The 24,644-nt window shown below is 45.2% G+C and overlaps 1 protein-coding gene across 1 annotated transcript; it reads left to right on the top strand.

Moving 5' to 3' along the window:
- The first annotated feature begins 7,240 nt into the window (after positions 1-7,240).
- On the top strand, positions 7,241-18,310 carry LOC140218727 (uncharacterized). The gene is made up of 6 exons (XM_072288507.1): positions 7,241-7,535; positions 10,392-10,471; positions 10,626-10,709; positions 13,838-13,870; positions 15,681-15,722; positions 18,155-18,310. Exons 1-6 carry the CDS (start codon positions 7,394-7,396, stop codon positions 18,176-18,178), a joined length of 405 nt encoding a protein of 134 aa, XP_072144608.1. The 5' UTR covers positions 7,241-7,393; the 3' UTR covers positions 18,179-18,310.
- Positions 18,311-24,644: the final 6,334 nt, after the last annotated feature.

The following is a 24,644-nucleotide window of genomic DNA, read 5'->3' as shown; positions in this document are numbered from 1 at the left end:
TGAATTTTACTGGTCGCATCATGGCGATTAGGTGCCGGACAGCGTAGCAGCCGCTATAACGAGAGGACAAGAGCATGTGTGTCTGAAATATGTGTGCCTTAAAGGAATATATATATATATATGCCTTCTACAAGGTAATGCATTCCGAAACGAAAAGCTGGAAAACGAAGCTGTAGCGTTTTTCTGACCATGGACGTCTCACGGCAAATGACAAATTATTGTTTAACGCTAAACATATATCGTCTATATGGAAATTCGGTTTAATAACAAAATAGCGAAAAACTCTAAATCGATTTGTCTAAGCAAAATTATAATAGTGATATCTTTACTTACGTGAAGGCCATTTAATATATTGTCGGTTTTAATAGTTATGCTTTGGACAGCCGAAGAAAGATCTAAGACAGGTGTTCTCGCTTTCATAGTGCTTTTCAGTAGGTGCTTAAGAATGAGCGAATGGATTAATGTTCAAGTACTCTGAAATAGTGCTGCACTAATAGCGCAGTGATGTTATTCTGACAAATTCTTCAGTGACGAAGCTTCACCCGATCTAGAAGAGGACATCTTTTATTACAAGAGCTTCAAATAATGAAGTACAAATAAATTAAGACAGAAGACGTAGTTAAAGTAATGACAACCATACTTGCCAGTAGCCATTTACTCGTATATTGCATACTGTATACAAATAAACTCAAGGCTGCAACCAGCCCAAAGAGAAAAAACTGTTCAATAACAGACAGCGCTTTTAAAAAGTGCCTTCTGCTAACTCATTTATCTCTAAAAATGCTAAAAATGAGGCTGGTCAATTTCGGCATACGGAGCTTCCAAAGAGCAGGGCGAATACAAAAGTCAGAACTTGTTACGCTTATTTCCTGTTATACATGCTTACAACTTGAGCACTGACGATGGGCTCCGGTACAACCGCTCAAGTGAAGATTTAGCCAAGGTATCCTTGTACTGTTATCACCGCGAAAGTCAAAACACTAAACATTAAGATCGGTCTCAGTGTTCTAAAGACACAATACGTTGTTTATGAAACAGCCTATGGTAAAAGCAAGGAATAAGTGAGCCAAGGCGCAAGGAAGTATATTAAGTCCATTTTTTAAACCGTGAAATGGCCGAGTTGCCCCGCATATTGCCTACTTTTTTTACGCTGTTCTCTTAACGCAGACGACTTGTGCATATGGGCATCTGGCCCCAGCGCTTAAATCATTCAGCAAGATCTACAAGAGGGTTCAATCATTATTAATGAGTTGAGGATGATGATTACTGGGGTTTTATGGCGCAAGGGTTACAAAAGGCCAAAGAACGCCATGAGTTATTGACGCGTTTACGCTACAGATGAGTTAATTAATGAGTTATTAATTAGAGTTATTGATGCGAAAGCATCAAATAGCCCATTGAGCGAAAAAGCCGGCGTCTGTAGCAGAGGAATGGCGCCTAAATTCCCATTGGCTGCGACGCCACGTCACGTGCAGGCCTCGACGGAGCAGAGTGGATGAAAGGAAACACCTGCTGGCTGAGGCCAGGTGTTGCGTGAGGGGAGAGAGCATCGCCTCGACATTTACGTCATCCTCGCTCTCGTAAGCCTTTGTTATCCGTGCGTTCCTTGTCCACGCAAGCTCGCCCCTACCTTCTAACTTCGCCTCGCTAATCGCTATATAGAAATGAATGTAAATAAAAAATAATAAATTCTAAAGGAAGAACGTTGGCGGTAGTAAGCTTCGAACCTACGACCCCGCGCTCAGAAGTCGAGTCTGCTGCACACTGGGCTAAGCCAGCACCTCATGTAGATTGCAGACCTGTGCACATCTGCTTTAGGACATCATGCTACTAGCCGAAATTTTCATTGCCAAGCCCGGCGCCACGAAAGCGGTGGCGTGAAAATAACCGTGGCATCGGATCCCGTTACTTCGGATCCCGGTCTAACTCTTAAATGCGGCATGCCAGTGATTGCGATCAGACAGTTAACATTGTCAACACCACATATAGGGATCGTATACAAGTCTACACACACGGTTCGTGTAATGGGAGCTCTACATCGGCGTTCTCATTGCGGGCATATCTAGAGCGAATGATATTTAAACGGCGTCAGTTTACAACATCTGCGACGACAGAGTTCTATGCTAACCTTTCCGCATTACGCTTCATGTGTTCACACTTATGATCTTTTCGGTGGGCAATTTTAAGGGATTCGGAAGCATCGCTGCATGTTGCGCATAGAGGAAATCAGCTTGGGAAAAGTAAACGGTACAAATTAAATTCTGGGGTCTTACACGCCATAACCACAATTTGATTATGAGGCACGCCGTAGTGGAAGCGCCGGATTAATTTTGACCACCTGGGGTTCATTAACGTGCGCCAAATGCGCGGTACAGGGGCATTATTGCATTTCGCCCTCATCGAAATTCGGCCTCTGCGGCCGGGATTCGAGCCCGCGACCTCGTGCTTGCCAGCGCAATGCCAACGGCTCGAAGTAACCACGGCGGGTAAGTAAACAGCTCATTGAAATACGGAATAAAGGCTTACGCTACAGCAAAGGGTCTCCATGATATCGTATTCCAGTGGATACCAAGTCATTCTGAAATTACTGGAAACGTCACTGCAGATTACATGGCGCGAGAAGCTCACCAAAATGGAGTAGTATCGCAACGACCCCTAACGGTGAGTGATGCGCGCTGTCTTTTAAGGAAACTGTGAAAATGTCCAGAGAAACTTGATTCACGAATGGTGCGGAAGGTTCCACATTATATGCGATAGACCCTAATGTGAAATTGATCATGCCTATGAAAACAATCTGCTCAATAGAAACAATTCATGTATTTCGGATTGCCACCGCCTATATACTAAATGATTCTTGTAGAAAACAGGAAAGACTGGCAGTGCTCTATGTTCTCGTGAAGAGGCTCAAGAAGACATAGAACATCTGCTTTTGCACTGAAAAAAAAATTATGATACTCACCGTAAGAGGCGTTTTGCGAAGATACATGCTCTGGATAGGGGGCCAATATCACTGGATGAAATCCTGAGTGCACGGATCAGAACACCTGCAAACAGTGCAGCTCGCGCATTAGTACAGTTTATTGAAGAATTCATCATCATCATCATCAGCCTAGTTACGCCCACTGCAGGGCAAAGGCCTCTCCCATACTTCTACAACTACCCCGGTCATGTACTAATTGTGGCCATGTTGTCCCTGCAAACGTCTTAATGTCATCCGCCCACCTAACTTTCTGCCGCCCCCTACTACGCTTCCCTTCCCTTGGAATCCAGTCCGTAACCCTTAATGACCATCGGTTATCTTCCCTCCTCATTACATGCCCGGCCCATGCCCATTTCTTTTTCTTGATTTCAACTAAGATGTCATTTACCCGCGTTTGTTCCCTCACCCAATCTGCTCTTTTCTTATCCCTTAACGTTACACCTATCATTCTTCTTTCCATTATTGAAGAATTGTAAGTACGTAAAGGTTATAAAATTTTATTATTGCAACTTTGGTCAAGACGCTGTATTTCTTGAAATGATCAATTTCTACATTTTTATGCGTGTTTCACGTACTCGCTCGTATCGTGTCACTTAGGTTATTCTGTCTGTGTTTGCGGCGTTGTGTTTTCCACCAACAAGGACCGCTGTGTGTATGTCACCATAAACACTCGAACGCTTTTGAACTGCTCAGAAACAATTGTTTTTCGTTTTGTGTTTGTGAACTTTAGAACTGTCGTCATTAAAGCTTTTTGTCTATTCTTTGTTTAAATTATTTTTTAGCTTATCTATGAATTGAGAGAAGAGGAGGAGCCGGCGCTGCTAGGCATGCACCAACATCTCCTTACATGCAGGTAATAATAATAAAAAAGTGCCGACGTGTTTGTGTTGCGGTTCGCTTCATACGACTTCCAATAAGGATGCTAATAATGACCTTTCGTTCTAATGCGCATATTGGAGCAAGGAACATCGCGATTTTTTTTCTTATGGTCCATGTTATCCTACAATGCTACTTAGCCTCGTAATATGGCCAGCCGTCCAGCGCAACTTCAAATAAGTCTAATTTGAAAAATGAAGATTGCCTTGATTGGTTAAAAAATAATAGAAAATGTGCTATACTTCCCACGACGTGGTTGCAGTAAGCGAGAAGCTAGCTTTCGCTAGCTTTCGCTAGCTTTACTGCAATAGAACGATGCACCAAAGTATTCGATAGCCGGAAGCAAGTGGGTTGACTGAAGCCCGTGAGTCATCAGTAACAAGTTGCGCCTACTCAACAGCAACTTTTGTACATTGTATAGTTGAATTAATTGCTTTCTTTAAAAATAAAGCTCAACGCACAGAACGAGGCTCTGCTCCGTTCATTCGGCAGAGAGAGAAACGCGCGCTTTGTCGACGCAGCCGAACATCCGCACGGCCAAAAATACACCGCCGTAGTCATAGACACAAACTCTAAAATCAGAACCACATGCAGTGTATACACCAAACACTCGGAAATAGCGGAGGAAGTAGCGATCGCGCTAGCCCTCACAGAACAGGAATGCGAAGTCGTACTATAAGCGACTCGCAAACGGCAGTAAAGAATCACGCCAAAGGTAGAATTTCCAAGGAAGTCATGTCCATTCTGGCCAAAGCGGGCAGATCCAAAACCGCGAGCTCGAGGATCATATGGTTCCCCGCGCACGTCACCACGGAAGGCGACGCGCTCCCGAACCTAAACGAGACAGCTCACCGGACGGCGCGAGACATGACCCGCCGCGCCAAACAGGGCAACGCCTCTCGCACGATAGCGAACACTCCGCGCCCAGAACGGGACAGGCTCACCAGATACAACGACATAACCAGTGCATATCTAAACGCCAGAAGGATATACCCACTGCCGAGTCCCAAAATGAACAGGAGGCAGGCCGTCGCCTGGAGACAACTCCAGACGAACACCTTCCTTAATCCATTCCGTCTGAAACGTATCTTCCCAGATAAGCAGCAAGACGACACGTGCAAATTGTGCCAGGAAGGACCAGCAACACTCAAACACATGCTGTGGGAGTGCAGTGTAGTTATAGGAAGGATGGCAGTTGCTCCGGAGACCCTGTCGTCGAGGTGGGCGGCCGCTCTGCGCAGCTCAGACCTCGGAATTCAGACGTGGGCAGTCCAGCAAGCCCGTGAGGCGGCGTTGACGCAGGGCCTTGACGTTTCCCCGTGGGTGTCCTGAGCCCGGGTCACGTTAAACCTCGCCGGACGTACAAGAGAGTTCCGTCCGTCCGTCCGTCCGTCCGTCCGTCCGTCCGTCCGTCCGTCCATCCGTCCATCCGTCCGTCCATCCGTCCATCCGTCCATCCATCTGTCCATCCATCCATCCATCCATCCATCCATCCGTCCGTCCATCCATCCATCCATCCATCCATCCATCCATCCATCCATCCATCCATCCATCCATCCATCCATCCATCCATCCATCCATCCATCCATCCATCCATCCATCCATCCAACGCACGGAAAGCACAATACGACCAACTTGAAGCCAACAGACAACAAAGCCAAATAAAACCTTACGAAAATTACTTGTTTTTAATTTAGCAAGTATGACTATGTTGGCTGTTAAATTCCTTTGTTCGAGGTAGTGCTATTTCTTTCTTTTCTTCGCTTTTTATATGAGAAGATAAAATTATGTAGTTCTCGTATAAATTTTTATTTGTACTTCGTAACTTTGTGTGCGCCTTCTCATTCTGGCTTGTTCACTTCTCTGTAATTCTGTTCTTCAATTTTCCGTTTCCGACTTCTTCACTACGCTCTTCTCGTTTTGCTTGACTATTTGGGCACCTACGTGGTGGCACGTACTCATTCTAAGGAATTGGCTCACATATACATATACATATGCATTGGTTCACATATACACGTACGTAGAGTCACATGCCCAGTTGCTTATATTCAGTGGCTCAAGTTGTCTATCCGGGCACGTACTGAGGTGCAGACACTCAGTGGCCCAAGTGGATGCGTAATCCGAAAGATAGCAGCAGTCAGCAAGGCGGGTGGAGGAGCCAAATAAAGCGACCATTAAAAGAAAACGTTCCAGTTTCGACCGAAAGCAAAGCATCAATTGCGATAGTAAATTAGTAGGCGTCTATACGAAGTAAGGATAGCACTTTTATCGGCCTGACTTTATCGCCCTTGGACGTATACGGAACATCACGGCGACGCCAACACCGACGGCAGAAATGCGCCTGGAGTGTCTATATAATTGCTATCGCAATACCACGAGGAGTAGACAGCGTGGTCAGAGTAACGACAGTCGTCCGTGAAGTGTTTCAGGCGTCATAAATAACTGTCACCGTGAAAATTATGCCCAAAGATGGAATTCGGGCAAGAGACCATGATGGGGCATTGTGGAGTGTCGCTGCGATAGTAGTCACAATTCTCTAGATACCTTCACACTTGTTCAAGAAAAGCACGGGTTAAAGAACGGAAGAATCGGAATGACGCGTTTTGACACGCCTGGCGTACTAACCCATTGTCCTGTCCATGTTAAAAGAAGGGATAATTTCTCCGCTAAAAAGAGGAACAGGTGCTAGGACCTTCTTTCAAGAACAATAGTGGACTTGGGAATATTACGCCCTATTTTAGGATTTGAGAACAATCAGCGAAATTCTTTTCTTGTGTCGTCTCTTGCATTAATTATCAACTTCCACCAAAAATAGGCAAGCCAAATTTTCCAGCCAGCTCCCTCCCCCACACACGCACGCACGCACGCACACACGCACGCACGCACGCACGCACGCACGCACGCACGCACGCACGCACGCACGCACGCACGCACGCACGCACTCACACACGCACTCACACACGCACTCACACACGCACGCACGCACGCACGCACGCACGCACGCACGCACGCACAAACACACACACACACACACACACACACAAAGCAGATCATGAAGGCGGGGTCCAGTTTGCCTGCGTCAGTATATTTTACGTTAAAATCAACTTCTCATTTCCTGTAGCGTTTTTTTTTTGTAGTGGTCTCCTCAGGGCGACTTCTTAAGGGCCCTGCCGTTCTCTTGATTTCTTTTCAATATTCTTTCTCTCAGCTCTGCAGTTAAAGAGTCTCAGTTTTGTTTTTCTCACTTAGTAATCCTCTCTACCGACGCCTATCTTTCATAACCTTGCTTCACCGTTTTTTCGACGTCTCCCTCACACATAAAAATGGACTTGTACATATGAAAGGCTAAAGAACAGCCCCCGGCAATGCATGTGATGGCTCCGACACACCTCAATCCATCAATGGAGCACAAAGGCGTCAGTGCTGTGCTATAAAGCCGGCTGTCTAGCGCTGCCACAGTTCGGCGCATTCGACTCTCCAAACAGCTTTGAAGCGACCTACCTCGTACTACCACAGCTAACGACAGCGCGACCGATAATGAGGTGGTCGGTGACATTTCTCTCAATCGCTGTGCTTTGCGGCTTACTCTGCGCAAGGGCTGAGGCGAAGACGTACGACGAGTTTCGGAAGGAGATTTTGGCCGTGAAGAAGGACACGCTATCACCACCATGCAAGAAAGGTAAGGCTTTCCTCCCGAAAATGCTAGAAAGTTACGCGACAAATTGGAGGGCGAATGTTAGTGGTTCGGTTGCACTGCTGCTTGACAGTTGATGAAACTCTTTCAAAGTTGGTTTCTTGCTTTCGTCAAAGTTCTTTTGGCACTTTTAATAAGGCACCCGTCCTGTCCATGTGTGTTCGTTTGTTCTCGTTTTTTTTCGCATCACAATACTTATGTCTGACCTACTAGCTCAATCAAGAGCTCTGCTAAAGCCACACTAAAGTAAAACCATAATCTAGATAACGCGAGAGTACGCATGCTTCGGACAATAATTGCGTGCCATCAGGAGAGCGAGTCACGCGGGGCTGTTAGCACGCACCGAAGTGATTAGCTTTGGTGGCTCGAAAGTTGCCTCCAGTTTTTTCTCGTTGTTTACCTTTCGCGTCGCGTTGTCAGTGCGCCGCCTTTCATCAGCACGGTCAGAGCATACCGACTAAAACAAATGGCACCCAGAGCAAAATTTACGACGATTCGGCTGGCGTGCTGTAATCCTGATCTTCGCTGAATCACATTTATCGAAAAAGTCGCTACGCCTGTTCAAACCACATTTCAAACGTACATGACGATCATTGGGCGACTTTAAATAGGAGTAAGTAGAGAACGATGACACTTCTACTTAAAGAAACACAGTTATCTAGCTAGCTTACTACGCACACTGCGGACCCACGAGCTCAGAACTTAAACGATATGCAGCTGCACTCATCCGTTTACGATGGCAACATTAAACAAAAAGGTCGCTTATAAGCATGTGATGTGCCCTCTATACATATTCATAAACAATAAAATATATTTTTCCCCGGCTTTTGCAGACATTCAATAGAAAAGTAGCATACATAGCAGTTCGAAAGAAAACACCATACTCATTTAATTTTCATTTGAGCTTAAACTCCGGCGCACAAAGCATCTTGCGCGAACTGCCAAGGACAAGACGGGCCTGTTTAGTTCGGGTTCATCATGCTTCTTGATCGATTCACGAGTGCAGTGGCAATGAAGGAAAGGAAGACAATAAAAGCTCATTGGCTCGGCTCGACCCTATGCATTGCTTTCACTGCATTGTGCGAGTGCATTGCGCTTCGGTAGCAAGCTGGTACTTTGATCGCAGTTCGAGGCGACTCTTGTTACGGCAATCGATAACTCAAGAATTCAGTACAGGCTCCACTTATTGCAGTTGCCCTCCTTGCCCCCGTGCTCCACCATGACGGCACGGAATTGAGCAAACGTGATTGGCTGGTGCGTCTATAAAGATTATCTTTATTTTAAGCAGTGGTGTATTTGCTACTGCGTTCTTAAAGTTACAGCTACTGTTACTACAGCTTCAAAACTCACTTTTTATTAGTGTTTTTTTTCATATGCGGAGCCTTAGAGTTTCATTAATAGAGTAAACTTTCAAAAGGTTTACTGTAAACACATCCCGTTATTTATCTATTGATGATAGTAACGGTGTCATTTTATCATAAACGCACCGGTTCTGGAGTTTCTGGAGTAAAACAGGTCGCTCAGCAAATATCGTTTACTCTTTCATGCGAATAGAGATTTCCACGTCACCTCTTGATCCTCTTGAAGTTCTTGAGCTTTGTGTCATTACACGCTTTCACAGCCTTCAACTGAGCCTTTGAATTTTTCTCATTTAGTTGAAAATGACCTCTCTGCGGTCCCTTTATGAGTTATCTTGAGGCAACAGAATCTTCGGCTTTTGGCAGCAGCCCTATGAACGCTTTACAAACAGTGAACGAAAATTTTTGAAGAAAGCGATTTCTTTACAAAGACAACGTGCGACGGAGCAACTTTGGTGCTGAATGTCGTTCGAAATTAAACTTTTCTGGATTATAGGTTGTCTGCTATCTCTCGTCTTCTAGAAACTCTGTAGTTCATCTAGTTTATCTGTTGTAGGACGAGAGGCGATTGCACAAATGACACATCCCCTGTATACTGATTCACTGCTGAATTTTCCACAAAATGTTTTTTTTTTTCAAAAGAAACTTGGTGCCATTCCGGAATGATATCAGGCTTGGCATGAGCCAGGAGTATACCGTAGTTGTTAAGAATGACTTGAGCATATTAATGCGCATTACATACTCCCAACTTTCTAAACATATCGCTAGAGTATAGTTTCTATGGCCAAATAAAAGTGGCCATAGAATTAAAAAGAACTCTAGCAATTAAGTGGGACCTGACGTTTGGTGAGAGGTTAATCTACACCCGTGAGAAAAAGTATACGGACCAGGAATTGCGCGATAAAACTCATTTACTCCTATGTATGTGAATACAACTTGAAATGAAAAACTGCAGTCAAACCTTGGTATTACAAATTCTCTAGTACACTCGTGAGTTTCCGTTCACGCGTGTTAATTACGAAAAAATTCATTTTTTTCCGGCGACCCTGTGGTCCGTATACTTTTGCTCACGGGTGAACATCCTCATCAGTGAAGCGGTTTGAGATCAGGAAGAATGTTGTGTTGTAGTCAATTCTTAAGAAAGTTTCCCCATTGGTGCGGCGGGCCCGGGAGACAGCGAGAGCCGCAGGAGCACTGGACTAAGGGCGCCTCCCGCACAAGCAGAAAGACACCTGCTTGTTCTTTTTTTTAATAAATGTTTTCCCCCTCCTCCTCGTCCTCCACATTGAGTGAAGCGTCTACCAATAAGTAAGTGAGTGAGGAGTTTCCTAGTTCCTTTTAACATAGGACAAGTTGTTTAGGCGCCATACTTGCACTTATACCACACCCGCTACCGACAAATGCCATAGGCAGTAGATGTCCCAAAACCTTGGACACGTATTCCTCCTGTGGTTTCTTCCTTTTTTCCTTATTTTCTTTTCAGTTTTCGCAAAATGTGCCCCTAGGCTGTTCAGCCTGCTGCCTGTTCTACCACTACTAAAGAAGAACTGGGACGACTTTCAGGCGAGTTCAGTGCACGTTGAGTTCTTTTGCGCCGTAACGCTTGAAAGCCCCACGAATGCCTATAGCGGGCTAGTCATCGCAACAGAGCTTTCCATGTCTTCGGATATTTTGCCTCGTTCGCATGTATGAGTTGGCGCGCACCTTTCTCCTCCAGAATACGCCATGCGTGAAAGACATGTTCGCTGAGGGCTTCCCAAATTACGCCTGGCCGTGCACAAAGGGAGGAAAGTACGAGAAGGTGAGCGACGTTGTCGATTCATTTTGCAACAAGTTACTAATAATGCATTGAAAGTGAGCTCAAAACTATTGACAATGAGCTAACCCACTTTCGGTTGCGTTTCAGGAGCACATCATAATGTAAGCATTGGGTCTCCGTGTAGAATTCGCGCGACATCAAGAAACGCCACTTTGCGACAACGGAGGCGGTCACTATTTCATTTGTGCTATTACAGCGTGTACCAGCGAAGATTGGTCAACGTTGTAGACTGTTCGGGCGCACTATATAGGAGGAAGCGACTGAAAGCACGTTGTCCGCGACTCTAAACACACAGAAAATTACACAATATTTTTTGTATTCTCTTTGTTGCACTATTAGTCAAGATAATTTGATTACCTTCCCAAGTTTTAACCTTAGGAGAAAATGAATGAGGCATATTCAACAGTATTACGACGGAAACAACGACGGAAAGAGCAGCACAACCACGGAAACAAGCAAAGAGAACGCAGGACCTGTGCTGACTACCAACTGAGGTTATTATATGGAAGCTGCAGCATAAATGCTTAACTTGCAATCGTAACACGAACGACATCTATTGAGAAAGTTGTAGAGAGTTGTAGGAAACTTCCGTTCCTATCTATTGCGAAATTCTTTTCGCTTTATAAGGGAATCTTGGAGGCACAAGTACAAAAGGCAGCTACAAGTTGAAAAGACACACGCACACACACACACACGCACACGCACACACACACGCACACACACACACACACACACACACGCACGCACGCACACGCACACACACACACACACATATATATATATAAATAAATACACATATATATAAACACACACGCACACAGACAAATAAAAACATTGCAGAAGATAAAACTATAGGCTCTTCGCATAAAAATGCAACTTAATGGGACGCGATGAGAAGTTCAGGTGTCGCTTGCGCACGATGATGCGAACGTTCGTGCTTTTGCTCACCAATTGTTGGTTCAGGTGGACGATCAAGAAATTGCCATGGTGGATCCTCCGACTTAGCCGTGTCGCAGATGATTGATAATGCATTAATTGAATTACACATTCTTGCTTCTTTCCGTGTCATTTTTGGGTAATTGCAGATATAACATACGAAAGCTTCAGACACGATGACACTGACAAGCGTAAACACTAAGTATAACTTGCTATCACCGGTAAAAGAAAGAGACACCAGTGACTCTTATTCGCTTGATGCAATTTCGACAAACAGCAGTCTAAAACTCGCAGTAAGTATACAGGCCATATGCTTATATTCAAACTCTCGAACTTGAAAAACTACTTATCTACCCAAGCTACAAGTAACGTTCAAATGGTTTGATTGCTCCTAACTTCTCTCTGCAGCAATAAAGTGCTCAGTCTAGTGTGACGGTTATGCTACGGGTAGTCTGCATGATACCCGAGCACCCTGTCTTAAGGCACGGAAGTCGATGTTGCCGCCATTGTGACCGCCTCAAAGGGCACCAAATGCGATTGACGTCAGCTATATAATCAAAAGACCGATTCGCTGGACTTGATGGATGATGAAAAAAAAATACAATAGAAGAGAGCATCACGTGAGAATTTTGACGCCTATAGTCATGAAATTTGGCAGTTTCGGCCGGAGGCGACGCAATGAAAGCGGTAGCATAACTTGGGGTTGCGCCGAAAGCGTGCCACAGAGCTGGCGTGATGAAGGGTACCGCCAACGGCATCGGAGGCGTCGCATCTCCGAGGTGCACGAGACGAGACCGATGGAAAGCTATCGGCGGAGAGGATTGCTCGCCTTGACGCTTACTGTCCGCTCGGCTGAGTGTGCACCACGGCGGGGCATGCGCACACAGCTACTCAGAGGGAACGCTGCAGTGTGCGTGCACACAGAGCCCGTGCAATCAGCGGAAGCCAGCAAGCTGCTTTGGACCCGACAGAGCCGGTTGAGCCTAGCGTGACAGCGCATCCACTTAGCTTCGTCGCTTTTTTTGCAGCCAAACGCGCTGCGCGTCTCTGCAGACCTCCCGATCCGCCATTCGCGGGCCGCGCATGCGTGTCGATACCGTGACAGCACGACGATGCCAACAATGACGGCGCCAGCGCGCGTCGAATATCCGTATGATTGCTGTCGCTATAAAATTCAAAGGAGAAACTCACGGGAGGCGGGTATTCAACACGTGATAGGCAATTGGAAAATTTCAGCCGCCAAGTGAGCGGAGAATATGGGGAAGGGTACAGCAGATAGGCAGGTGGCAAAGAACCATCAGTCCGAGGGCATCACGAAAGCTACTACAACCCAAACAGTGCTTTTAAAGGCCCGATCACTATGTAATGCCTATTTCCCTAGAGTAAACGCGCACATGGGCCCCGATGGAAAGCAGGGGGTTTGCCGCAACCAGCTGCCTGATTTCATGCTTTCTTATAGTGGATTTCCTTTTGCCATGATTCTGCCTATGGAGGAAGGAATAAGTTAGGAGGGAGAGTCGCGCAACGCGATTGAAGCCGAGCGCGTCGTCCCAACACGTAATAGTCACGTCAGAACGCGCGGTAAATTTTAGCGATCCGGCTCTGCATGCAACGCTCTGGCAGGGCCCCCGAACAAGCGCGCATTGATTAAAAACCAACCGGCACCAACTGACTTGGCTAATATCGGTTCTTGCTCCGTGATCTTGACGCAAGAGGTCACACGTGTTAGGACGACACTGAGCAAAGGGACAGGTGTCATGGAGCGTTCGCTTGCCAAGGCTTCTCTCCTAACATTTTCCTTCCTCCGTGGTTCTACCATATTTCCCTGCGCCTCACTCGACATGTTGCCCACATGACCACTATCCGCGTCCGTTCTCAGTCACCCATGCACCTCTGCTTCACCAGCAAGCAAACGCTCCAGTCATCGAGGAGGCGCTGCTCCAGTAATAGAGACAAGAAGGATCGCTCTAAACACGTTCCGGCCATTAGCGTTGCAGCTACTTCTTCGAGCGTTTTTCGGATGGCGCAGGCCTTGTTTACCTTTCTCTTTGTCTCTCTCTCTCTCTATTTTTTTCTAATCAGACGTCATACTGCACAGCGACCAGTATGCTCATACAGAATTAGCTTTCTTCAGATTTTTCTGCTTCTTCAATCATGATACCTTTATTTTTCAGTCTATAAACTGCCTGTTGTCTGCGGATGTCACGGTGAGTAGTTTATTTTTGTTATCTATATCAATGTATCTCCTAAATAAAACACAACGGAGTTCAACCCCTACTACTTCTGATATATATATATATATATATATATATATATATATATATATATCAAGGTAAGGGATTGGGTTAGTTGGTGTTCAACTATGCAAATTCACAATTACAATTTTTATAATTAATTATTATACACTGAAAATTATAACCTCCATGCGCAGTGAAAAAGCACCCTTACTGACTAGGCATATGAGCAGAGCGTATGACAGCATCCTCATGTCTACAATGCAGCTGCGCAGCTATTCTGTACGTACAACTTGCCTCGTCAAAGCATTTGGCCCTCACATAAACAGCAAGCATAACTGCTGGTTCGCCTTGTTTTTCAGCAGACCCCCGAATCTGGCCAGTAAGAAAACAACACAGGCGTGAATGCACACACACTCAATACACGTGCATGAAGCAAATCAATAAAAATAAAGAAGGCAAAGTAGTTCTCCGGGAGCCCGCAAGGTGGATCAATGTTCATAGAAGAAAAGATTTTCTCTACCCGACTGTAGCACAAAACTACAAAGGAGAACCATACGGATTCCTCAGAGAGAAAGCTTCGCGGTTGAAGAAAAAATTGTGCTGATTTTCTCTGCAGCTTCGTGCTGCATTAAGGTGGATGACAGTTTCTTTTTCAAATAAAGAAGGATATGTTTTCTAACGAGGAGCTTAAATTGGCGAAGGTAACGCCCGCTTAGCTTAATGTCGACTTTGCCACGAAAAAGTAAAGCCTTCAGCATGTGCAGAAATTAGTGGAGATGTCCAGCTTGGAGTGAGGACACACGCCTCAATTTCACAAGCAACTTCCTACATGTGGCTGCCGACCAGACAGCCAAATTATCGTCGTTGAATTAATTCGCCAAGCCAACATTTATTAAAGTTTGTTTCTCCGCAATAAGCACATCTGTGCGGTAAAGCCCGCCGTTTCGGCGAATCCTTTCACTTCGCAGGTGATGTGAACGAACGCACAGCACGTTGATCAGAACATCAATTTGTCAAATGCCAGTTAGCAGTGTTACATATGCGGCGCACTGAATACGTCGTAGGTGGGGTGAACACTAGCGCGGCGCGGCGGCAAGTCTGAAGGTTACCGAAAATATAAAGACGAAATGCAGGGAAAATAAAATCAGTCTCACATGGTCAAGAATTTCAGTGTTTCTTTGTTATATTAATCTGCACTGTTGCAACTTTGCACACAACGTTTACTTTGACATAGCCACTGTTAGTATTTTTGGGTCACATGCAATCTACTTATGTAGCTTTTAGATGCAAAAATGGCCACCCAGTACTTACACTGGTGAATAAAATTGATTTATTTGTTGAATTTAAACGTTGTCAAACCTGACCGAAGATCTTGTCTGATGAGTCAGAACAGAAGTTTCTAGAAGTTGTGTGTGTGTGTGTGTGTGCGTGCGTGCGTTTGCGTGGGTGAGGGTGTGTTTGTGTGTGTGCGTGTGTGTGTGTGTGCGTGTTTGTGTGCGTTTGCGTGGGTGAGGGTGTGTGTGTGTGTGCGTTTGCGTGTGTGTGTGTGTACGTGTGTGTGTGTGTGTGTGTGTGCGTGTGTGCGTGTTTGTGTGTGTGCGTGTGTACGTGTGTGTGCGTGTGTACGTGTGTGTGTGTGTGTGTGCGTTTGCGTGGGTGAGGGTGTGTGTGCGTTTGCGTGGGTGAGGGTGTGTGTACATGTGTGCGCGCGTGTGTGTTTAGCGTTCCGCTAAATCCTGCCATTGCAGTTTTATCTTCCACTTATCTGCCCTTGTAACAGAAATTTTTCGGGCCATCGGAAGCAAGAATGAAGACGGCAACCGTAAGCGCATTTTTCTTACTTGTTTCTATAGTTAATTTTGATATTATATTCGCGGCGCTGACAGGCAACGGAAAGATTCATTACGTGAGAAGTATTATATAAACCTTTAAAAAACCTGATAAGAGAAAATACGAAAAATAGATGGCGAATCAGTTATCCGGAAGCCCGCAAAGTGGAGGAAAGCTTCTTGCTACCATACGGGTGGATGGCAATTTTTCCCTTTCACAAATATAGATGCAACAAACTAATCAAGCGTATGGCACATGGCACAAGCGCAGTTACATTAACAGCAAAAGAATGTGATTTCTATATCTTTGAAATACACTGATGGCATACTTACATTAGACGGCCCATTTCAAAGAATATCAAAGGCCTAAGAGAGTTTCACGCCCGCGTCATTCGCGATATGTTCTGAGTGGACGCGTACTTTGAAAGAAAGTTCGGCACACACTCGCCATGAGTGAAGAAGACGGTTTAATGAATTAAAAGGTGGATAGGTTGGCAGGAGGAACGCGCCTCTGGCCTGCTACGCCGCACTGGTGAAAGGAAAAAGAAACAAGGAAAGAAGATGAGAACAGCAGCAGTGACTCTGTTATACAATGAGCTATGCACCTGGTGTTCAATGCCGCGTACTTAACAGTGGCCCTGAGAAGCGCACAAGAAGGTACACGACACGACACGACACGACACACGACACGACACGACACGACACACACACACACACACACACACACACACACACACACACACACACACACACACACACACACACACACACACACACACACACACACACACACACACACACACACGCGCGCGCACACACACACACGCGCACACGCACACGCACACACACGCACGCACGCAAGCAAACACACACACACACACACACACGCACGCACGCACTATGTATATATACACTGTGGGGTTCTCAAACGTGCACTTGGGACAAGGGAACGGAAACACAGTAGTGCAAACAATCACAAAGGCATTTATTGCGCCTTTCATATACTAATGTCTGCGAGCAAAGTTGCTATCCATAGAACATGCCGTTCAGCGCGCGACACATCTAAGAAGTCCGACTCACCGCGACTGGATATCGAACGAATATGTTCGCCTTGTGCTGGACACCAACGCCTGGTCGTTCACGTGTACGGTCATGCGAACAGTGGCGCGTTCGAACAATCGTGTTCGTTGATTCAGATGTCCTGCTCCTAGGCCTCGAAAGACGGTCTCGCAGACGCATGGGTCGGCGCACGTGCGAAACATCCACGCTGCTTGCCTATCCCGAGCCAAAGAGGAACAGCCTTCTCGCTTTTGTGCCTAAGGAATCCCACCGTTAAGTGGCGTTAGCAGCACAACAATCGCGCCATCTCTCGTACTACTCTGCAAGCACACCGACCGTCGCCGTAAGGCCGCGGGGTGAAGCCGGATCACAGGAGCCATGAGGGGATAAAGGACATCAGGGGACGTGTGAGAGTCGCGCATCTTAACAAAACACTGAATGTACATACACAGTACTAAATATATGCACATAACTATAGACATAGAACAGCATGTATTACAGAAGCTATCTAGATGTGCCACAGTTTCAAATAGCACAACACATATCACATGGCACAGTGAATACCCATATAGATTAATTGTGCGCACTCCCGTATTTGTTTAGGAGGCCGTTATACGGCTCCCGTGATCACATGAACTATTTATCGAGACTCAACCAATTCTCAACAGTCCGCCGTGATGGCTCCGTGGCAATGACATTCTGCTGGTGAGCAGGAAGTAGCAACTTCGATTCCATGCTGCATATACACAGGCCGCATTTTGGTCGAGGAAAATGCAAACGTGCCTGCGTTTCGTAATTCTAGTGCATGCTGCGAAATTCCAGGCGATCAGAATAATCCCGGAGCTCACCAATACGATGTATGCATTGACCAATGTATTCGCAGTACTTCATTACGTTTGCGATAAAGATGCCTCATGGAAGGAAAATCTTAAATTGACACAGCGTGACGATCTCTTCTGGTCACTATTCACTGAATGTGCCTGTGAAACGGACATGCGCGAGCGTGGTGCTACGATTCAGTAATGCTGCGTTCAGTGTGCAAGTTGACGTGGTTTTCGCAGTAATATATTTATGCGATATTTACCAAGTAGTGTAGCACTGACATCACACAAATCGAATCCCTTAATACGTAGCCCTGATTACTCGTGCGTATTCCAAAAAGTACAATTTTCTTCTTCTTTCACGTTTTTCTAAATCACTGCCAAGTGTTAAATATTACTTTCAGCTTTGCCCGTACTCAGAAAAAGAGAGGGAATGAACAGAACAGAATACGAGATAGAAATCACGCTTGTATGCGTGTGCATTCGGCCCTAGTCTACGTAGCAGCAGTGATAATCGATGTTGTTTTATTCTTGTTTCTATGCAGCAATGCCTCCTCGACAATGTGTGACGACTACGCGGCAACAAGAATGCCAAAAACAGCACGCTCGGCGGTATCCTACTTTCCGGCGGCGAAGTTGTAGTTGGAGTTCTGACCTTGCTCGCACGTCGCTCAATAAAAATCTACGACCTCCCAAGTAAAGTGGTTCAGTGACTTTGGCTTGTTTAAAAAGAATATGAAGAAGACTTCCACGAATAAATCACGCAAATGAACTTTTATTTCTCCACGAGAAATACGGGGTGACCGAACCCCCCCCCCCCCGCAAAATGCAGCTTGAAAAAGCGCCGGCCCCCACAAAGTGACGCCGAGGTACACTTCTAAATAATATGTATATAGGAAGCAACTAAACATACTTATTCAAATCGTACACTTTGGCAAAAGATGGACAAATAACCTATAAATACTTAATACAAAGCCGAATGGGTTTTCGCCTCTCATACAGAGTGGACATATCTGAAATATAGGATCGATACAAATACAAAGGTCTGAAATCTTGACCTCGCCTTTCAGCATTTTACAATCTTTGTCAGAAAACTTATAGCGCCGAGCTTGTAAAATACTCTTAATTCAAGTTATTAGCTAATCATTATAGGTCTTGCCAGAGTAGTCCCTTCGGCTATTTACGCACAACTGCCACCGTTTCTGGAGGTCATGAAAGCAACCAGAGAAAGCTTAATCCGCGATGCGCTACAGAACATTGTCATGCAGACACCAGCTGCACAGCTTACTCTAGTTATTCTTTTTTATAGTAGACTCTACGATATTAAATACACGAAGGCGAACTCCCAGCGGCTTGTATTGCTGTCACATCTTCACGGCACTTGTATTTCAGCGGCAACTGCGCACGGGATAACAAAAAAATTCGCATTTCCGCCGGAAAGGCGAAGCACCGATTGCGACAGCAAATTAGCAGATAGCTGTTCAAAGTAAGGATAGTAGTTTTATCGGCAGTATAAACTCGTAAACCTTCGCTTACTAAATAAATTAACAATGATAGAATATGTAAGCGTGACTCAACGAGGACGTAGAAAGAAGCAGACACACAGAGACAGCACTGTCTTTACATGTCTGCTTTTTTCTACGTCCTTGTTCAGTCGCGCTTACCCATTCTATCATGGATTCAAACCACCTAGCCCGGCAACGTATTTGAACTAAATTATCCAGCACGGTGTCACGCGCGCACAGGTAAACATGAACATATATCGCTCGATGAGCGCGGAAACTCGCTGTGAAAATTCTGGAATGAGGAATCGCTGCAGCAGCCGCGCGCCAATTGACCTCCGTGCATCTGTCGCTTCAACGCGTACTAAACGTGGAATGCACAGTGCATACGAAGCTACCGGCACTGCGCGCACTCTGCAAACATTGCAGATCGCTTTGAAGATGAGACCCGCGCGGGCACACACTTTAGGCACGTCGCAGACCGCTTTCAAGACACACGAGCGCCGGCAACGCGTGCCTACGGCGTCCGCCCAAGGCGTCTACTACGGCGTCCGCTATTCTCGTGGCTAATGCCGTAGCAGACGCCACGGTTGTCTCCACTCTGTAGGAAGCGGCGGGCGAGGAGGACATCGAGGCACCGTAGCAGCCGCCGGAGAAGAACTTCCCTAGGCAAAACCGGGCGTTTTCCGCAGTAGCGCGGTTTCACACCTGCCATTTCCTCCTCCGAGAGCGAACAGCACGTTCAGCTTCCATACTTGTCTTCGGCCTCTCAGTTAGCAGGTCAACGTGACCCTGATTCGGAGTATGGCGGCGGCCAGTCGAAGATGCCAATAGAAACCCATCCAAGTATACTACTAGCGCATACAAAGCGACTCACTAACACCCATTTATGGAGTTTGAATATCAAAGAAAGCCCATTATGACAGCTTAGGGGCTATGGTGTTGGGCTGCTATAAGCACGAGGTCGTGGGGTCAAACCCCGGCAACGGCGGACGCAACCCTATGTGAGGGAAATGCGAGAACCCCCATGCATTAGCTTTAGGTGCACGTTAAAGAACCCCAGGTGGCCCAAATTATTCCGGTGTGCCCCACTACGGCGTGTCTCATAATCAGATCGTAGTTTTGGCACGTAAGACCCCACAATTTTAATATCAAAGAAAAAGAAAAAGTTCGGCAGTTTGTTAGACTCCTGTAACACGTGAAGGCGAAAGCCTGCTGCACGTGTTGTAATGAATTAAGTTATCCGATCTGAGGTGTCAGACTTCTTGCAAGACAATAACTAGCTGCAGTGTGAAGTAAATGTATGACGCTGTAGGTCGACCTCCTCAACGACACATGCGAGCACCTAGTGCACTGCCTAAAGGTTCTTTCGTTCTCTCTTTCTTTCTTTCTTTCTGTGCTTCGTTCTTTTCTTCTATCGTTTGTTCATTCGAATTCAGCCATTGCATCTTTGCTTGCTTACAGGTGCATGAGCCATTCCTGATCATATTTTTTGCATCAGCTCGGCTTGGGGAGACGTGAGACGTGGTCCCTACGTGAGACTAGTCGGGTGGCGCGGGGTCTCCCCTGCGTCTTCTCTGGACCTAATAAAGTTAACTCACTCACTCACTCACTCACTCACTCACTCACTCACTCACTCACTCACTCACTCACTCACTCACTCACTCACTCACTCACTCACTCACTCACTCACTCACTCACTCACTCACTCACTCACTCACTCACTCACTCACTCACTCACTCACTCACTCACTCACCGATTTTTTGCATCACTGGACTAGACGCCGCTTTTTCGGGCATGAAGAAGCTGCCAATGCGTTGGCTGTGGCCTCAACAGACGCCTGTATACTTATGAGCGACTCCAGAACCGCCATTACAAACTTTGCGCGAGGACTAGTGGCACTGACCACACTAAAGCTCCTACAGTCACTGTACAACCGAGAAGAATAACGCTCAATAGAGTCGATGTGGCTCCCGGCTCACACGGGGAATCTAGGGAACGAAGCGGCTCACCAACATGCTCGAGGATTCGTCAGCCGAGTGGAGTGCCTGCCGGAACCGGAGACCTCAAACAACTCCTGCACTCATATCACGACATAACCCAATATTACCGTCTTACACGACACACTATGCCCGCACCACACAGTAAACTAAACAAGCGTCAGGAGATCACCTAACGCAGGTTACAGATACACTCAACATCTCTCTCTCTCTCTCTCTCTGTGGTATGAGCCATTGCAACAAGCCACTAAAGGCTTTCGCCTTAATAAGGCATCAGTCCTGGAACTTTTCTGACAAAGGGGATACAAAGCATACGACGGTTCATAAACACCATTCATTGTAATCGCAGCAGTCAAGCAACTCTATACTGCGCAGAGGAAGACGACGCAAGTTCGCAAGGGTACGGAGTGTGGAGAGGAGGCGAGGCTAAAGTGACGCTAAAAATTTAACTTATGGCGTGCAAAATATTCTTGAGGTTCTACCAAATTGTAAAAAAAGTCAATGGTTAAAATGAACACAGTGCGGAAGGCTAGTACACGAAAAAGCAATACAAACACGGCGTTGTTTGTTAGTCCAAGTTAACAATGGTTAAGTGGGCTTAGGTAATGACGCTGCCTCTGCTCGTCAACGTGGACAATCTAAAACCGGCGTGGTAGTCAAGTAAGCGTCAAACTTGCAGCACACATTCGTGTGCGTTTGACCATCGTCGTTAAAATGGGTTGGAGAAGCATGTCTCTGCGTTAGAACGGCGCACAACAATCCGTGTTAAGACGTTTCGATGGCAAGTAAAATGTGCCGTCTACTTCAGCTGAAGGGCTTATAATTCCTCATGAGCATTTAGAAGGCTCAATGGTTGTGAAATCTTTTAAATATTTTCGTGCACTGACGTTATTATGGCCGCGACGTCTGTTTGGAGTGCTCTGAAAGTGGCCGCAGAAACATCCAAACACGAAAGACGAACCCAAACAAGCACCGCCGGTGACTATCGATAATGCGTGCTTTTCTTAATTTATTTTATTTATTTAACATACCCTCAGAGACAGAGGCATTATAGGGGGAGTGGTATAAAATAATATATGGTACATTTGAAGTAAACAAAACGCAGTGATTAATATGTACAAAACCCATTGTTAGTTTAAAAAAAGTTTCTTTCTACACAATGTTAGCTGCTGTTTCACAAAAAAATTTTCCTGGTTATGCAATATATGTTAGCTGAAGTTTCGCGAGAAAGGCTGTTATCGGTAATATTTACAAGATTAGTGGGATGGTGGTTCCAATCTATACATGTGCGAGTGAAAAAAGACCGGGGAAAAGGCTTTGTGTTACTTAGATAGGTCCCATATTTACGACTGTTGTTAAAACAGCGTGATGCATAATGTGGGCTAGTAAAGAATTGCGTGTGCAGTGTAGAATGATGATAAAGCCTATGAAAGAGTGCTAGACGTCTACGTCGAACAGAAAGCAAAAGAAGGCTAAGATTAAATTTCAAGAAATGCTCGCAGTTCTATTATAATTACAAAAGATAAGTCGAACTGAGTTATTTTAAACAAGTTCTAAGCCTGTTATCAGTTTATCCTGGCAGGGATCACATATAGAAGTAGCATATTGCAGTTTAGGACGTATTAGAGTTTTATAGAGTAGGTGTTTTAGGTTACATGGTGAGCTATAAAAGTTACGGAGCAAGAAGCTTAACATACGGTTAGCGTTGTTAATAATGTATTCGGTGCGAATTGACCATGACAGGTTTGCAGTTACATGAACACGTAGGCACTTGTAAGAGTTAACTGTTTCTGACGGAACGTTGCTTAAGTGATAAGTGGCTTGTTGACGAAAAACACGGGATAGGTGTAGTGCTTTACATTTATTATTCTGTGGTTCCATTAACTACGAGTTACACAAGTTAGCTATTGCGTTAAGATCGAGTTGTAACTTGTCGGTTTCATTGGCTATTTCGCGAAAAATGACACCGTAAGCGAACAAGCCCAGGTTAGGGGATATATAGTGTAGCAGGGAGGTCATTAATATAAATGAGAACAAAAAAAGGGCCCAGAACTGAACCATTGGTACCCCAGAATGTACATCACTGAAAGGAGAACTAAAAGCATTAGCTGAAGCAAACCGAGTGCGATTAGTAAGATAGAGTTTATTTCACGTGAGGAGGTTAGAATCTAGATTTAGTTTACTTAATTTGTACAAAAGAAGACTGGAAAACTTGTCAAACGCATTGGAGAAATCTAAGAAAATACAATCGGCAAAAGAAGAACGATCCAAAATTCAATGTAGATCATGAGTGCATAAGGCCAGCTGTGTTTCAAATGAAAAAAGTTCTGCGAAAGCCATGCTGCTGGGGTGAAGAATGAATTGTACTCGAGGAAGTTAGCAAGGTTAGACTAAATTATATATTCGACTAGCTTGCAACCCGTACTAGTTTACGAACTGGTACAGTAAATATTTGGTGAACTTTTGTTACCTGACTTATGAAGGGGAACCACCTTCCCAATCGCACATTCTAGAGGTAGTGTTGAAGTATTTGGGGGCTACTGAAAAAGCTTTGTAGGAATAAATAAACAAACATTAGTACTGTTTAAAAATTTTGCGTTAATTGAGTGATAGCTGGGAGAATTAATATCGAGATAATTAATTAGCTTTAGGAAAGCAGAGCTTTCAAGAATAATTGGAGGCATTTGCATACAGTCATATTCACGTGCGGAGGTCAGAACACTTTTACACCTGTTGGAAGCGTTTTTAACAAATGTTTCGTTTAGGAGAGTACACTGGTTACATGGAAAACGGAAAAAACGAAGAGTCGTCCAAAGCACTGTGGTCCCTAGATGGTGGATTTATATTTCTTTAAAATGTTTAATTGGTTAGCATCGATAGAAGAGCGGTAGACGAAAATTCATGCTTAGCAACCTTCAGTGCAGCTACATAAGCATCTAATGTTAAATTATAAGTAACATATATTGATGCGGTGGGTGAGTTTTTAGCCAAATGAAAAAAAGAAAACATGTCTTTCGGTTGGCAAGTCGCCTGGTATGGAGACCATACCAGGGCGTTTGCGGATTTAAAACAATTTTGCGAATCGGGATGTGCTCGTTGGCAAGTTCGTTTACTTTAACATCGGACAAGTCCCTGTTTGTTTGGACTGAATGGTTGTCAAAATCAGGGAGGAAGTCGTCCAGAAATGAGGTTAATTCTCTCTTACTTGCGGTAAAATCAGCCCTTTTGTAATCGTGTATAACCTTCCATTGTTTGGTGGTTTTGGGACTAGGTGAGTTGAAAGTGAAATGAAGACAATGATCGTTTATGCCAGTTAAATGCGTGATTGAAAATATCAGTTAGGGATGGTACCTTAAAATTAAATCAAGGGTATTTGCTACGCTAGCAGAGGATGGTGCAGGATCGGTAACGAGTTGCGAAAGCGAAAAAACAGAGCATGCTTCTAAAAATCTTGTAGCTTGTTGGGAAAAGTCAATAGCGAGGGTTGGTCAGTGTTCCACGTAATGTGTAGAAAGTTGAAGTCATTGAGGAC

This window comes from Dermacentor andersoni, chromosome 6, assembly GCF_023375885.2.
Source record: "Dermacentor andersoni chromosome 6, qqDerAnde1_hic_scaffold, whole genome shotgun sequence".
NCBI lineage: Eukaryota > Metazoa > Arthropoda > Arachnida > Ixodida > Ixodidae > Dermacentor > Dermacentor andersoni.
This window is presented reverse-complemented; position numbering and strand designations above follow the sequence as displayed.

What these genes read in the sequence shown, in the direction of transcription:
- LOC140218727 (XM_072288507.1), top strand. Translation starts at nt 7,394, where the DNA reads ATGAGGTGGTCGGTGACATTTCTCTCAATCGCTGTGCTTTGCGGCTTA. An exon ending in ATCACCACCATGCAAGAAAG is followed by an intron (nt 7,536 to 10,391) that starts GTAAGGCTTTCC and finishes TTTTCTTTTCAG; the next exon opens with TTTTCGCAAAATGTGCCCCT. An exon ending in AGAACTGGGACGACTTTCAG is followed by an intron (nt 10,472 to 10,625) that starts GCGAGTTCAGTG and finishes TTTCTCCTCCAG; the next exon opens with AATACGCCATGCGTGAAAGA.